General features: G+C 45.7%; 1 protein-coding gene across 1 annotated transcript in view; it reads left to right on the top strand.

Annotated features, from left to right (window-relative positions):
• The window catches only part of mpzl3 (myelin protein zero-like 3), a 46702-nt gene that overhangs the window by 26065 nt on the left and 3792 nt on the right, over nucleotides 1-16845 (top strand). The window contains exons 3-4 of the mRNA XM_084331771.1: nucleotides 11168-11381; nucleotides 12289-12445. Of these exons, the coding sequence (XP_084187897.1) occupies nucleotides 11168-11381; nucleotides 12289-12445 (371 nt within the window). The remainder of the gene's footprint in view (nucleotides 1-11167; nucleotides 11382-12288; nucleotides 12446-16845) is intronic.

The following is a 16845-nucleotide window of genomic DNA, read 5'->3' as shown; positions in this document are numbered from 1 at the left end:
CGATACAACGTGCGGTGAAGTATGGCCTGTTTGGCCCCAAATAGAGCATTGAGACCGCGTGCGAATTAATAGCTGAAGTATCAGAGTTTAACGCTGTACCGTCGAGTTCGACCTATTCTATTAATTCAGTAATAGTCTATTTATGTATAGTGTATCGTACCGGCTACCGTTCTACAGTGACCAGCATCACCAACGCTTCCTCGTACCAGCTAGTGTGCTTATCCAGGCTGGGCAGCTTACCCTGGCGCCTTCACCCGAGGAGCCCTAGACGAGGACCGTGCGGACATGTACACTGGATAACCTACCCGATGACTACATAGCCCCTTTCGGCTGGATTATATTTGCTTTGGTCCTGTAATTGATGGAGCGGAGAATCGTCTACACCCACAATTGTGTGGGATTTACCCTGTGAGGAGCAACGTCGAGCCCGCCTCTCAGAAGCCTGAGGCTGGCTAGCTTTCTTCCATGCGGAGCTGCATGCCACGGAGAACAGCTGTTATTCGTCTGCGGATCAAGAGATTATTGCACCGTCTCCTGTACTTGGAGTCTCTCTATTCTTCGTTGACCCAGACTCTACTACCGACAAATCCTCTCCCCTTGCTGGCTTACAACCGGAGGGACCCTACCAGTATCTCCCGCTGCCTCACTAGTGTACCATAGATATAATTCCTAAGATACAGGTGGTATTCATTATCTCCTGCGTAATATGAGAATGGACATACGTTATTGATTTGCTCACGCACATTCTTTGCCTTATAAGCGCTACCCTACGTAAAGTATTGTTATATACTATCATTGCTGCTAATAAATACTATTATAACCCAGTTTTGTTGTGGAACCGTGTCATTTTGGAGGTGTTCATATCATATACCTGTGTACTGTATGGCCAGTAGTAATGTACATAAGACAGTAGTGGTTTAATGATACCATACTTATATAATACAGTCAGGGAATTGTACCCCTCAGTTACAAAAGCCATTACTTTAAGTTGCGGGCAAGAAAGACAAGTGTGTCCACAAATCGGAGGTAGAACATGAACACGAACTGTATAACAATAAAACGTTTATAACTGGCATTAATAATGAGAAAACAAATTAAAGAAAATACAAAAAAATTCTTGACCACGTTTCATATATCAAGGAAAGATATATTGCGATAATTATTGTTATATTATCATACTGGCCAATAGTGTCTCGCTCTTCGCCATAATGAGATATCTCTTATCTCCTAGCACCTACTGTGCTCACCAACAAACAATTGCACTCGCATGCACGTGACCAGGCCACGCCCCCACGTCCTACTATATGACGCCGGACATGGTCACACTCTACCTTCCTCTTTTTTTGTTTCCAACATGGACGCTGCAGTGCACTCCATGAACTAGTTGTTATGAAATGCAGAGGGAAATTACTAGGGCTGTCTTAAATACTTCGAAGCTTCGTTCGATGGCACAAGCTTCGAACATAAAAAAAAAAACCGAAGTTTAAAAAAAAAAAATCCTGGAGCATGCGGCTAATGCTAATGCTACGATGCTGGGTCACTGTTTCTTTGTTCCCCGCCGTGGGCTGTCACCTCTCTTCCCTCCTCTAACCGGTTCATTGCTGAAGGTCAATCGGTATCTAATGTGGGGGGTTTTGCTGAGGCTTATTTACCCCTTTTATGGGTGAATGGGCTGACAACAGGGCGCAAGGCAGGTGTGCCCTGGCTTGAGAGCCAGGTAGCATCGATCCTTTGCCCTGGCATGGTTGAACTGTGTCCCACCCGGAAGCCGACGCCTGAGGGCGAGTCGGCCCGGCAGGTGGCGGTATGGGCTGATTAAGTTTATACCGCCACAGGATGGAATTTAGCAGCGACCAGTGTCGGTAGTGGGGCTGTAGGGCCAGCCGACGCCGAAAACATCAAGTGTTTTTGGGGTTATAGAACTTTTAACTCAGTCACAGGCTATAACCGCAGGGAGGATCAGGATGCTATCAACTCTTATTCACAGACATCTCTGGTTGTAGCAGTCTTCCCTTGAGGAGGAGAAAAGGTTTCTCCTCCTTAGGGCTCCCCTTTCCGCAGAGGGACTCTGGTCTTTCCACGGAAACGCGGGCGGTACACCGCCTCGCACCACGCAGCCAGAGGTGAGAGCGCGGCCTCGTCAGCGACTGTGGCAAGGCCCTCAACCAGCGGCCATGTTTCCCCCGCCTGAGGTACCCTGGACACAACGAAAACAGGTGATCGCAAGGCCGACAGCCTTGTCGGCCGAGGGATCGGCTACATTAGATGAGCACGCCCTAAAAAACCGTCGCCGTCTAGCTGTGCCTAGCTCGCTCCCCGTCACTCTCCCCCCCCCCCCCCCCCCCCCCAACACCAGCGGGATAAGGGCTCTGATTTGTTTCCTTTGGTTGCGGGCCGCGTGCCTTCAATGAAGCGCAATCGGCCCCACGTTTCGCTTCTCCTGGGGACGGGCTGACACCCAGTTGATGGCTAGGCCTGGGTCTGTCCGTGGAATGTTGTGCTGTCAAGCGGCTTCCACGCCACACGTTCTGTGTTTGGTGAGCCTGGTGTTATGTCTGTCAACAACAAAGGTTGTCAGCGGGGGAGCTCGATGCCTCTTGGGGCACAGCGCGGGTTCCCCCAACCCCGCCTTCGCGAGGCCGGGTATCACGTTAGTGCCTCCCACGGCCGGATGTGGTCAGGCAGGCGGGCGTGATTTGGGTGGTAGTAATATCACTGCAGGGCTACGGTGTGTAGGAACCCACCCTATCGGGCAGTGTGGGGTCCTCGCACCTCTCATGTCCAGCTGTAGAACAGTTCCTCAGCGATCCATGCTGGGGAGATGTTCAGTGGGGGAGCTTCCCCCGTATCAAACCGGACCTTTCTGTCGGGGTCCCCCCTTGGGTGCGATTGCCTCGTTAGTAGTGTCAGGGTCCGATGTCCCGCGGGTCCAGGGTTGGCAACGCACAGCGGGTGGGACCGGGCCGCCTATCTACGGTTCCTGGCGGACCAGCGCCAAGTGGCGGCGGGTGCGCTTTGGGATTATCACATATGGCTACAGCAGTGCCATATGTCGAGGTGAATGGAGAGAACGCTGAGGCGGGGGCTTGTGTTGCAGTTTGCGCTACCCCACCCTCCGTTTTCAGGTTTGGTGCAGACCTTGTTGTCAGGGTCAGCAGCAGTGACTGCTCTGGCCAACGAGATCCAATCTCTGTTAGCGAAGCAAGCCATCATTGTGGTCCCAAGGGAGGACGCGATGTGTGGCGTTTACTCCTGGTATTTTCTGGTGCCCAAGAAATCGAGAGGTGTCAGACCTATTCTGGATCTGTCTGCGTTCAATCGGCTGATTGTGACGAGGCGGTTCAGGATGTTGACCGTCAAACACCTGATAAGCTCCGTCAGAGTGGGAGACTGGTTCACCTCCATAGACCTGAAGGATGCGTACTTTCACATCCTGATCTTCCCTCCTCAGGAAATTCCTTCGCTTCCTCTTTCAGGGTGTAGCGTACGAATACCAGAGGCTGCCGTTTGGCTATTCTCTGGCCCCCTGCACATTCACCAAGTGCGTAGAGACCACGCTGGAGCCTCTACGTCGTCAGGGGATACGAGTTATTTTCTATCTCGACGACATTCTGCTCCTCAGCCGGTCTCATACCGGTCTCATACCAGGCTGGTGGTGGAATTCCTCACCAGTCTGGGTTTGCTTTGAACTGGGAGAAGAGTACTCCTCTTCCCAGTCAACAGGTGGAGTACTTGGGCTTGGTTCTAAGCTCAAGGCCCATGAGGGCAACCCTCTCGGAGCGGCGGCGAGTGGCTATTCTCGACGCGCTCAGGGGGCTCCGTCCTGGCAGGACGGTTACGGCGCTGTCCGTGATGCGCCTACTCTGTATGATGGCATCTGCTCACTATGTGGTCCCTCTTCATGAGGAGGATACAGAGGTGGTTTTCCAGTATGAAAATAGACCTGGTGAGAGGCAAGTGGAAACGACTGAAGGTTCCCATGTCAATACTGGGGGATCTCGACCACTGTGGGAGGACTGGTACCCTCACCAGCGGGATCTCCATGGGCAGCAGGCTATCGCACGTCACGGTCTTCACCGACGCCTCCCTCACGGGATGGGGGGGGGACCTGTCGGACCACCGCAGTAGGGGGCAGCTGGACGTGCCATGGTACCCGGTCTGCACTGCATATCAATGTATTGGAATTGAAGGCGGCCCTTCTGGTCCTCAAGAGGCTCGGCCACTTGGTGGTGGGTGAGCACGTGTTGGTCAGGACGGACAACACGACGACAGCGTCGTATATCAACAGACAGGGTGGAGTACGCTCCATACGTCTGCACCGGGCGGCGTCGAGCTCTGGCTATGGGCGTCTCTCAATCTGTGCAGCCTGAGGGCGCTCTACATCCCTGGCAAGCAGAATGTGGGCGCGGATGTGATGTCGCGGTGCGGTCCACATTCCGACGAATGGGGACTACGTCGTCCAGACATAAGTCAGACAAGTCTGGGACCGGTTCGGGGAAGCAACGGTGGATCTGTTTGCGAACAGACAGACTCACCAGTGCCCCTTATGGTTCTCGGTCAGTCGGGGGGACAATCCTCCCTTGGGGGTGGATGCCTTCTCGATGTATCCATGGCCGCCCGGGATTCTGTACGCGTTCCCCCCCATACATGCAATAGCTTAGCTGTTGGAGCGGATACGTCGGGAGCACAGGACTTTGATCCTGATCGCGCCGGACCGTGGCACGGCTGTGTGGTTCCCGGTCCTGATCCAGCTCTTGGTAGCCCCGCCGTGGCCTGTTCCTTGGACATCGCGGGCCCTCTCTCAGGCACACGGGTCTCTGTGGCTGTTCCCTGTTCTGGAACAGCCACTGATGGTTTGGCTGTTGAGGGGGTGAGTCTGGAGGGGATGGGTCTTGACCCTTCTGTGGTCGACACCATCCGAAACGCGCGTGCTCCCTCCACTATCGCGGTTTACGCGGGTAAGTGGCGTACTTTTCAAGAGTGGTGTAAGGTGGGGGGCTGGGACCCGGTGTCCTGCCCCCTGGACGCTGTCCTTTCCTTCCTTCAGTCTATTTTGGGTAGACTGTCGGCCTCGACAGTGAGGATATACGCCGCAGCTATATCCTCTTGTCATGTGGGCTTTGAGGGTGTTACATTGTTCAGCCACCCTCTTGTGAAACGTTTCCTGCTTGGCGCTCGGCGTCTCAAGCCGGTGGAACGTTCTCTGTCTCCGAGTTGGGACCTTGGCCGGTTGTCGGAGGCCCCGTTTGAGCCTCTTGAGCAGGTGCCGTTGGAGCAGCTGTCTTTCAAGACTGCGTTCCTGCTGGCCATCACCTCCGCTAAGCACGTGGGTGAGCTGTGTGCTCTCTCGGTGCGGCCTGAGTGCCTGTCTATTTGTGCCAATAGCAATGCGACTCTGAGGCCTAATCCAGTCTTCGTGCTAAAGAATATCCGGAGCTCTTTTCGCTCCAGGGATATTGTGATTCAGGCGTTTCATCCACCTCCTCACGCTAGTGGGTTAGGGGCGAGCCTTCATCTGTCGTGTCCGTGCTTGGGGGTTTACCTCAGTCGGACTCGGGATCTCAGGGCTGCCGATCAACTTTGTTTGTTACGGTGCCCCTCGCGCTGGTAAGGCACTGTCCAAGCAGCGCCTGTCACATTGGTTGTGCGAGGGCATTGCCCTTTGCTACACGTTGGCTGGACAGGTCCCCCCTGGAGGTGTCAGGGCGCACTCCACTCGCAGAGTGGCGGCCTCTGCCGCCTTGTTAGGGGGGGCCTCGGTGGAGGACATCTGTGCTGCGGCCTCCTGGTCCTCCCCGGGTCCCTTCGTTAAGTTTTACCTCATGGACATGACTGGGGGTTCTGTCTCCCAGGCGGTTCTGAGGTCTGGGACGTCCCCTGCGTCCCACCTGTCTGTGTGTTAGCAGGGGTGTGTGGGTGGGTGTGTGCCACGGGGTGATATGTCACACGTGGTCCCGCCTGTACTGTGCGCTTTTAGGGGTTTCTGGTTCCCTTTTTTTTGTTTGCACTTTGGTGGAGTTGACTGCCTCCCCCCCTTCGCTAGGACGGGCGGGTGGACGGGACTCCCCTCCCCCCGGCTTCGTTTGTACGAGGAAGTCCAAGGTAAGCGACAGCTGTGATTGGAGGATCAAGAAAAGAGGGCAGGGTTTTGAGACAGGTCCATTGTTTGTTCGTGAGCACAGTAGGTGCTAGGAGATAAGAGAGATTTCATTATGGCGAAGAGCGAGACGCTCAGCCAGTATTCCTATAACTAGGTTATAGGATAACCTTTCGTTATTGTTTTATCGCCCAGCCCTAGTGTGTGTAGAGAGACTATGGGAGATGATGCTTGCTTGTGTGTAGCTATATCTTAATCATGTTGCTGTTAACCAAGGACTGGGTAATATTGTGGCCCATGTTTTCCTTCATTTATGTAAACAAGTTGATACTACAATAAATTACAAATGTTTACTGACTTTCTTTTATATGGCCCACAAATGGAAACCAAGTCTGCAAATTTCTCATTTCTATTTCTGAAAGGCTGATTTGCTTCTTGTCCAATTTCATTAGCTGTTTTGGCTGCGTTAGTGGCCCGCCTGTCCCCACTCGTATATCTAGAGGGCGGAGAGACTGTGAATAAGCATTGAAAGACTCCATCAGAAATATCATTTTGCAGCCAAAGCTTAAGTACAGTAGCAATCTGAATTGGTGGGGCGCCTCAGTGGGCCTGCATAATTATCCCGATCCAGATGAGAATTAATTTCCTGGATTGGACGAGTGAGGCTGAATGTCCAATCAAATATCAATGGGAATAGATGAAAACTGGAGGACTTGGGAGGAGGAATATGGCTGGTAATTTAATTCAGCTGAATAACCCTGAAAAGGTTATAGTACCTCTTAGTATAATGATATGAAATGTTATTAACCCTTACAGGGGGGGGGGGGGGGGGAGTACCTCAGACGAAGAACCATATAAATCTTCAGAGGAACAATGTTTTCAAACTTTATTATCTGAAGATGGTAAGTCGGGAGTGATGTGGTCAGTCATAGTTAAAGGCAGTCAAGGTTGAGTAGTTTATTGTGATTATATCACATTCACACTACCAAGTGATTTAGACTAACTTCACAACTGCAAATACATCGGCTGTCCAAGAAGACACCAAGGCCCAGAGGAACACCATTGAACAATCCATACTGTGATTTGGTATAAAAAACCTTTGATATTTGGAGATTTCTGTAAGATCTTAATTTTTCAGTGATTGGATCGCAAGCATTTCTGTTCTGGAAACTGCTCAGGAATTATCAATAATTGTTTATTATTATAATTATCAATAAACCTAGTGAGGCCATATATCCTCTAAATGTGATGGGACTCTAAGTTGTTGTTATTGTACAGTTCTATGAGGCTGTTATTATCCTAGAGGTCACAATAGGGCACTTTATACAGTGAGGTCAAGAAGAAAAAAAAGTCTCACACCAATGAAATGGCTACTACTGTATGAGGAATAACATCATCACACACAAATACAAATGGGCTCATTGGACCCATAAGAGTCGCAGCCTTCCAGTCAAACACAATTTACACAATTCCAAGATTTTTTGGCACCCCATTATGCAGAAATATTCAAATAGACCATCATACTGCATGCTTTTTGTCCATTGCATGGGATTAGCATAACATGGGCTGGGCAGGTCTGCGAAGGGGAGACATGTCGGTACCATATAACCCATTTTCATCCGGATGTCTACCTACTCTACTGTCATTCACCTACTGTATCTACTCTACTGTCATTCACCTCTATCTACTCTTGTCACCTCTACCTACTCTACTGTCATTCTCCTCTACCTACTCTACTCTAGTTCACCTATACCTACTCTACTGTCATTCTCCTCCACCTATTCTACTCTAGTTCACCTCTACCTACTCTACTGTCATTCACCTCTACCTAATCTACTCTAGTTATCCTATCTACTCTACTGTCACCTCTACCTACTCTACTGTCATTCACCTCTACCTACTCTACTCTAGTTCACCTCTACCTACTCTACTGTCATTCACCTCTACCTACTCTACTCTCATTCACCTATACCTACTCTACTGTCATTCACCTCTACCTACTCTACTCTCATTCACCTATACCTACTCTACTGTCATTCACCTCTACCTTCTCTACTGTCACCTCTACCTACTCTACTGTCATTCACCTCTACCTACTCTAGTTCACCTCTACCTACTCTACTGTCATTCACCTCTACCTACTCTACTGTCATTCACCTAGTGTCTCCCAGGGCTAAATGTTGGGGCATCATTGTAGCTTTAATCCTCATCATATCATTGTAATCATTTTAACTGTGTTGGATAACAGTATTTCCCACAGCTGAGTAGAACTCCTGATTATTATCATAACAGTATTATATGATACTGTTGTGATTCTTAATTTGTGTGCTACCTTAAGTGCTTGCTTTTTGATACGTCAATGTTCTGCCAACACCATTTCCCCCGGATTCCTCCTGTTTTCGAACCCTTTCTCCTGCTGTGCTGCCATTTGGTCATATCTCCTGTTAATCTCCTGCTTTTCCCCACAAAGCATTTTTTTTATTAAGTTGTATACCATAGTGACAACACCATAGTGACGCAAAGTAAGTCTGGCTTTATATGGGGGATATATGTTGCCAGATTAGATTGAGAGATTGTCTAATATTCTTCAAACACTATGCTTAATTATTCCTGCTCAACCTGGCAACCGAGAGTGAATTCAAGTTTTTAATTGAGTATACCATAGTGACCCGAGCTAAGTCTGGCATTATATGGGAGATATATGTTGCCAGATTAGATTGAGAGACACTACGCTTAATTATTCCTGCCCAACCTGGCAACCGAGAGTGAACGTAAAACTCTGTCAGCCTCCAACACATCGAGTATGGACAAAGCTCCCAAAATGAAAGAAATATCGCTGTAAATTTCTCTCCATCTAGTGTGACATATTTCCCCTTTTTATGACTAAAAGCCACAATGGCATTTGTTTATTTTATGGATCCCAATTAGTCTACACCCATGGGTGAAATACTATTCTTCCTTACAACATTACAGTACATTACAATTGTGGTATAACTGGATTTCCCCCGCCACCCCAAATTGTAATTACCCCCTCCCTGACAGATAGCCCATTGTCCCCCAATATCCAAGTTCTGTCTAAACGGAGCAGAGCAAACCACACAACTCACCATTCCAGACAAACCACCCCAAAACACGTCACCCCCCCCTTCATGGACCCGAAACCCCGCCACAGAACAGACCAACCACTCGCCTTTCCAGTTCAACCACTAACAATGGACACACCTCTCACTTCTCCTGTATATAATGTACCCAATATCATCGATCTGGAGCTCAGTTGGATACACCCGGCCAGTGTCGATTCTGAGTCATCCAGGCGCAACTCTCTTTGATTTACCTGAACCTATTTTGGTGTATTAAACCCATGTTTGTTCAAGTCTACCTGACTGTCTACATTGATTGATCCGGGAACATTTCTCCCACACATTACAGTAATAAAAAAACAATAAAAACATAAACACTTTAGCCTAAGTACATTCTCAATATCTTTAAAATCTCACAAAAAAACACACAAAGGCTCCAGCCACAAATACAATACTAACTAAACTAACAATACTAACTAAATAAATCAGTAACTCAACTGTATTTCATTATTCATAACAGCATTTTTCAAGTAAATTTGTTGCTGATCATCATTATCTTCGCAGGTATACAATTCCAGTTTGCAGCAGCTCTATACACGGTTCTCTTAAGTGCATTTGTTCTTGGTAGAGTAAAATGAAGACCCACGGCGTGTCTGGTGAGGTGACATAGCCATGTCTAGTATTGGTGGGTTGTAGTTCTGACCACAAAGACTTAGGTTTACCAATTTTATAAATATTAAACAAAAATGTTACAAGGCTGCATGCCAGCCTCTGATCGACTCTAAGCCTAGACAGAGCGGCATGCATTCCCCCAACACTGCTCCTCACAGAGCAGCGGAGGGCGAGACGTGCCGCTCTGTTCTGAGCAATCTGAAATTTCTCCAGATCCCGCTTTGAAGCGCTCGACCAAATTGTTGGGCAGTAGTCCAAGTGGGATAGGACTAAAGCTTGTAACATTAGTTCTGTCTTCTCACTCAATAGATGAGCACACCTTCTGATCATTGAAATAATCCTACAAATTTTAGCCACTGTTATTAATGTGTCTTGACCAAGCAAGCTTTTCATCAATAATCACACCCAACAACTTGGCCCCTCTAACCTGCTCAATAGCAACACAACACAACACAATATTTAGTTCCTGATCCATTCTTAATTTATTTCTAGAGGCCAGCATGATTGTCTTTGTATACTGTACACTATGCATTTGGCTCTTTCCTTCTCTCTCACTCTCTCGCATAAGAAATAATGTAAGCAGCAGCATGATATTTGCAGTGCAGGTGCAGTTGTGATGTAAATTGGACTTAGTTGACATATTAAGTAGGATTATTTAGTCATGGTGAATGATTTAGTATGGCACATTTATGTCTTGTGAAGTTTATTGTGAGCTATGAATAATTCTTAATTTTAAGCCCCAGAAAATCTCCCCCTTTTTCACAGTCTAATGTTGGCAGGTATGTGTTGTGATTTATCACTGCAGTATATTTGATCGCAGTAAAAGGCACATGCTATTCACTGGGACAATAACATGTAAAAGTTAATAGTTGATTTGATCACAGTAAAAAGCTAAAAGTGGTGAAACTGAGGCACTTGTCCTTTTTCTCAAAGTTGATGTGTGTGCTACCATACATCTCTGGATGTTTTCTGAAAGAACCTTCCTTGGGACAATAAAACATCAACATGTGTTGTACCGATGAGTACAAATGCATGAAACGATTAGGCTACTAGATCAAATTCAAAGCCTTTTGAAGTAGACTTTACAAGATGATTATTCCCATTTTCAAGAACATAATTTCACATCTTTATAAGGTCTTTCGTGAAAACCCTTAAAGTAGCACCTTTAAATATCATGATCCATGTGCAATTTGTGCATATATATATACATGGCAAGATGTCATACCTTATTCCCCCCATGCCTACAGCCGACGGTGTATCTTCCACCACAAACGATAACCTCTGTGAACGTTTTCCCGTGTCTCCTCTCGTCCCTCAGTTCTTCCACTTCTCCTCGCGGGCGTTCCTCCCTACTGAAGGTCAGTTCAACGGCCGTATCCGGTGGCAGGGGAGCCCGGCGCGCGGCGAGGCCTCCATTGTTCTGGTCAACGCCACGCTGAGCGACAACGGCACCTACACCTGTTCAGTCAGAAACCCTCCCGATGTCCACGGGTCCCCGACCTCACACACGGTCCTCACCGTCACACCCAAACGTAAGGCACCCACACGCTTCTGCTCAATTGATCATTAATTTGATCCCCTTTTAAGTAAAGTGTTACTCATGTATTTGTGTATATGTATATGCAAGCATACATGTATCTATCTATCTCTCTCTCTCTCTTGAATGTTTCTTGTGTTTATTAAAGTATCCCCATTAGAGACACATGAAAGAGCCTCTAGTCTTCCTGGGGTCCTGCACAAAACAAATGCAATACAAATGAAAATAAAACAAAACGCATAAATTAAAAACAAAACACATACATTTAAAATGAATAATATACAAATTCACATTATAAAATTATAAAAACATTCCAGTCAAATAAAAAAAAAAAAACACCGATAACGGTACATACTTGACAAGTTTGCAAGATATCTCTTAATATACTTTTTGAAAGTAATTTTGTTATGTATTGTGGATAAGATGTTCCTCTGCAGAGCATTCCAGAGTACTATTGATATATATATATATTAAACTAAATAAGACTCGTGCACATCTGGTTGGACCCCGACTGGAGGTGCAGGTCAGCGCAAGAGAGATATATAAACTAAAAGGAGAATACCTTCAAGGGAAAGAAGGGACCGCACACTCCACAGGACTGGTTTTAGCTTTGTTATTGTTGCACAACGCGTTTCGCTATCGCTTCCTCAGCACCTGCATATATAGCATATATATACCAGTTTGTTTGAGAACATTTGATTTTGGTGCTGTTTTTGTTCTGATTTACCATGTTCAGAAGTCATTTGTAACTGATGAGCCAAGCTAGATGGCTTACTTATGACATGGGTGTGGTGATTGTTGAATATACACTACAGTAAAGGTCACATATGATGTAAAGATGCAGACGGCTTGTTTATGTTCACCAGACCTTCGTTAACCCTCTCCTCTCTCTCTCTCTCCAGCGGCCAGTGTACGCTTCTCTGATGTGGCCGTCCTCCTCGCCTTCATCCTCATCCCCTCCGCTCTCATCACCCTGGGACTGATTGGACGCATGTTCTGCCCCCTGAAGCAGCACAGCCAATCGAAGGCCTACCGGTCGCCCATAGAGGTCACTGAGGGGTCAGTAGATGTATTCAACCAAATCAGTGCTCAGGGTCTCCAGGGGGTAATAGTCGCTGTAGGCTTTGATAGTTCCAGCTGTGGCTATAGGGTGGTTCTATATGGCTAAATTGGTATGGCTTAAAGCAAGATGGATCCCCTTCAGTAGAGCTAAACATACTTACGGTTTATGAAGTCAGAGTTTAAGGATTCACAACATCAACATGACATCACGAGTCCTAGGGCAATATATTTCAGAAGTTATCAAAGTTGGGGGGGAGGGGGGGGGGGGGGGGGGGGGGCTCTTGTGACTTTCTGCCCCCGTAACTGTTTCAGAAAATACTGCCCTAGGAATGAGTACATCATTTTGACATAGTGTCTTTGGATACCGGAAAATATCCACGTGGCCTTGCTATTTCCAATCCGTGATACTGACTCAGAAAGGTTCCTCCAAGGCTCTACTGAATTAGATGTGGGATGTTGTATTCAGCGCTGCCTTCCTTGAAACGTGGTTCACGTCAGGGGTACATTTGATCTGTGTCTCCCTGTTCTAGAGAATGCTGCCATCAGTCAGCTTGGAGACTAAACTAGGCTACAGAGCCTTGTCCAGAGACTGCTCTCCAGTCTCATATTATCAGTCCCTTCATTTGAGAGCACTCTACAATAAAACAGTAATTAAATTATGGTTAATCATGGGTTTCCAATTCATATGGCTATTAGAGCTCATAATTGCTTTTTAAGCGTATGTATGGTAGGGCCTAAAGCGGTTCTACCACCCCTTATTTGTATATAATGCATGCTATGTACAGTAGGCGAACACACTGACAGTTGTGTAGCTAATAGGGTCAGGGACGTGTAAACAAGCACAATGCAGTCGTTCTCCATGTGCTTCCTTGGCAGGGAAAGTTACATATTAACCATACGACTCTGTTTGTAGCTGTTCCAGTTGAGTTCACATAGGGACCAAGATTATAGTCTGTAAAATGTCTTGCTGTAGAGACATCTAGATCTCTCTCCTTTTAGTATCATTTCCCCCCTTACATTCTTACATACATACATTCTTGAGGAATACACTCTTCTTAACTCATTATTTCTGTAGATTTAGAGTTAAGGGGAGGGACTATTCCTGGTTTTCACTTGACCTCTCTGTTTTTAATCGTGAATGTAACTATGCCTGGGCGATAGCTAGGAAATCAAGGTCTGACTCTGATTGGCTTGTTTTTAGACAGCTTCGTAATAAGTGCACTTCTTTTATTAAAAAGGCCAAGTCTGAGTTCTGTTAAGTCCTTGTCTGTGGACAATAACTCGCGTCTTACCTCCATGTGTGATGAAGGATTCTGTTGCTGTTTATGATGGGTCTGAAATGTTTAACTGTTTTAATGAGCATTTTAGTTCTTCTAGTTCTTTGTTTGATTCTGTAGCCTCATCTACCTCCTTACAACCCAGTGCTGGTGCTGATGAATCGGCTGATCGTCCCTGATGAGCCCTTGAATGTAATACAATTTAAAGTATTTGGAAATTGGCTTTTGTACTCCCACTTTTAAAAGGGGGAGATCAAACAAACCTGAATAACTATAGACCTATATCAAATTGGTCAACCCTGACCAAGGTTCTTGAGACTCTTGTTAGTGAGCAATTTAAATTATATTTATCTTTATTTCAATCAGGCTTCAGGAAGCATCATCATAGCACAATTACTGCCGCTTGAAGTTGTGAATGATATTTCTGTTGCCCTTGATAAAAAGCAGCATTGTGTTTCTCTTTTTATGAATCTCTTTCCAAAGCATTCAACACGGTTGACCATATAATTTTGAAACAGATTGTTTAACATGGCTCTCTCTGATCAAGCCATTGCATGGTTTGTAAATTACAGCTTGTTGAGGTTTGTGACAAATTGTAAGGCGCTGACTCATCACTGTACCCTGTATGCCCGGGTTGGCTGGTCTGCACTGGCCACCCGCAGACTTGTGCATTGGTACATATTGATTTACAAGGCAATTCTCGGTCTCCTACCCTCTTACTTGTGTACTTATATGGTCCAGAAAAGTGTTCAAGAGTTATTTTTACGTTCTCTAAAGCCCTGTCCACACGAACGCGCGGTGTTATGTAACCGAGCCTTAATGTGCGCGGTTGCACTGTTCGTCCACACGCAACCGGGTTTTTGGAACACTGCAACCGTGGTCTTTGAAAACCAGAGTCCAGGGTGGAGTTTTGGGCGCATCCCGGTTGCATTGGTTGCGTGTGGACATAGTAACCGAGGTTATTTCCAGTGTTTACAGCAGAGCTGTCCCAAGTAGCTGCGGCTACCAACTAAGCTCATGTGTTGTCAAGTTATTGTTATAAGGAACCCAGTCCAAACTACAACAGTCTGCATCCCCTTAACAATTGTTTGTATTGAGCCGTATTGTATTGTACCCATTCTGCAATCTGTTAAATAACGTTTTCATCCATTTATTCTACTAGCGTTAACGTTAACTACACTAATGTACGCTAGCCTCAATGCTAACAATTATAATGGAAAATGCCAATCACATTAGCATGTAGCTAACAACTTCAGAGATCTTTTTGTGAGACTAAACTCTCCGCTCTTGGTGGTAAATTGTGTTGATGTTGGTTTTGTTTCATCAACAAATGAGGCAGAACACACAGTGAATTAGGGGTGTAACGGTACACAGAAGCCACAGTTTGGTACGTACCTCGGTATTGGGGTCACTGTTCGGTACGAGTTCGGTACAACAGAAAAAAACATTTATTACTATTATTAATATAAATCTTTAAAAAAAAATTATTTTAAATTAAATTTATATATTATATTTATGATAATTATTATAATAATTATTATTAAATAGACATTTTCTATAGGCTTGCCGTGGTAGTCAGTGATACTGGTGTCACTCTGTGTTCAGGGCATCCAGAGTAAATGAATTGCCTACTGCCCCTTTAACAACTTATAGGCTTGGTAAGTTTCACTTTCACTTCTAGAGAGGATTTAACTGCACGAGACTGAATACTAGAGAACAGATGACATGTTACACAACAATGGCAGAGGATTATTTGGATTTAAACACAATAGCAGTAGAGGAGCTCAGATGATCAGTCCGAAAAAGTATGTTTCTTTTTTTTATTTGATCAGCGTGAGTCCGGCGGGGCAGAATGTTGTTGTTTGTTGGCGACGCGTGTGTGTGTGTTGGCGATGCGCTACGGCCCAAAAATTCTTTAATACCCGTGATCGTGTGGACTGAGCCTAAGTTTGTTCCTATTGTCTGTTCCCAATGTTCGTACTGAAATGGGAATGAGAGCATTTAGTTATTCCATGTTACAGGATGACCTGAAACTCTGACTATGCGCATCACTGAATGCTTTTAACACTAGCACAGCCGACAAGGGGTCAAATGACCCCTAGGCATTTTCAATAAATGTATCCTCGTCACTCAGTCGAGCTCCAGCTCTGTCACTCAATGACTTTTCCTAAAAGTACCAGTTTTATCTGGCACGGTTTCAGAAATTTCAAAATGACTTCAGGAAAATGTAATTAGAACGTTATTCCACATATATATGGAATATATATGTGGAAAGTCACAGCACTTTGCGAGCGTCCAGTGCAGGGGTGGCCAACCCGTGGCTCGCGAGCCGCATGTGGCTCTTTGCCCGTCAATGTGTGGCTCTTCCATCCAAATATTTTTATTTATTATTATTAATTTTTTTTTTTTTTTTTGCCACTCAAACCTGTGGTAAACCTCATATTTTTATATTAAGAGGTAATTATATAGTTTACACTGTTTATTTTTCTCATATTGCTGTCACTGATTCCGGCGGGAATCAGTGACATTTTTCTCCATGGCTGTTCTAGTGTTAAATGCCTCAATGAATCAATGGTCTGTCGTTGTTTTGATTTGCCCTAATATACTATTGTTGCTGCCTGCCTTGCTAGGTTGCCTCTGGCTTGTTGGTTGTTTAGTGTGTATTTGTGTAATTTGTTGTTGTTTTTTGTATTTATGTGCAACTTTTGTATTCCTTTGCTGCAGCTTGTCTTAGCCAGGTCTCACTTGAAAAAGAGATTTTTAATCTCAATGTGACTTTCCGAGTTACAAACGTTACCAACCACAAGATGGTGAACACAATGGAAAAACCTCAAAAGTACTTCTAGTCCCTGTATCAAGTCTATCACGGGGGTAGGCTAATCATAATTTAAATGTTAGTGTTATTGATAAAATTATGTAATTGAAGCGAATGTTGAATGTGGTCTTTATCTTAGATTCAGTGAGGGTAACGTCCTCTTAGATTGTACGTAGGCAATAAGAAATATTAATTTCTGTGGGCCTATTATCATTTCAGATTTAAGCCATTGTTCCCATCCCACATGTGAACAGTTTCTTCCTCGCTTATCTGCTTCCCTATTAAGCAAACACTATTACAACCTA

The sequence above is a fragment of the Notolepis coatsorum genome (genome assembly GCF_963971535.1).
Source record: "Notolepis coatsorum genome assembly, chromosome: 1".
NCBI classification, from domain to species: domain Eukaryota; kingdom Metazoa; phylum Chordata; class Actinopteri; order Aulopiformes; family Paralepididae; genus Notolepis; species Notolepis coatsorum.
The sequence above is the reverse complement of the archived record's forward strand: the minus strand, read 5'-3'. Positions and strand labels throughout refer to the sequence as shown.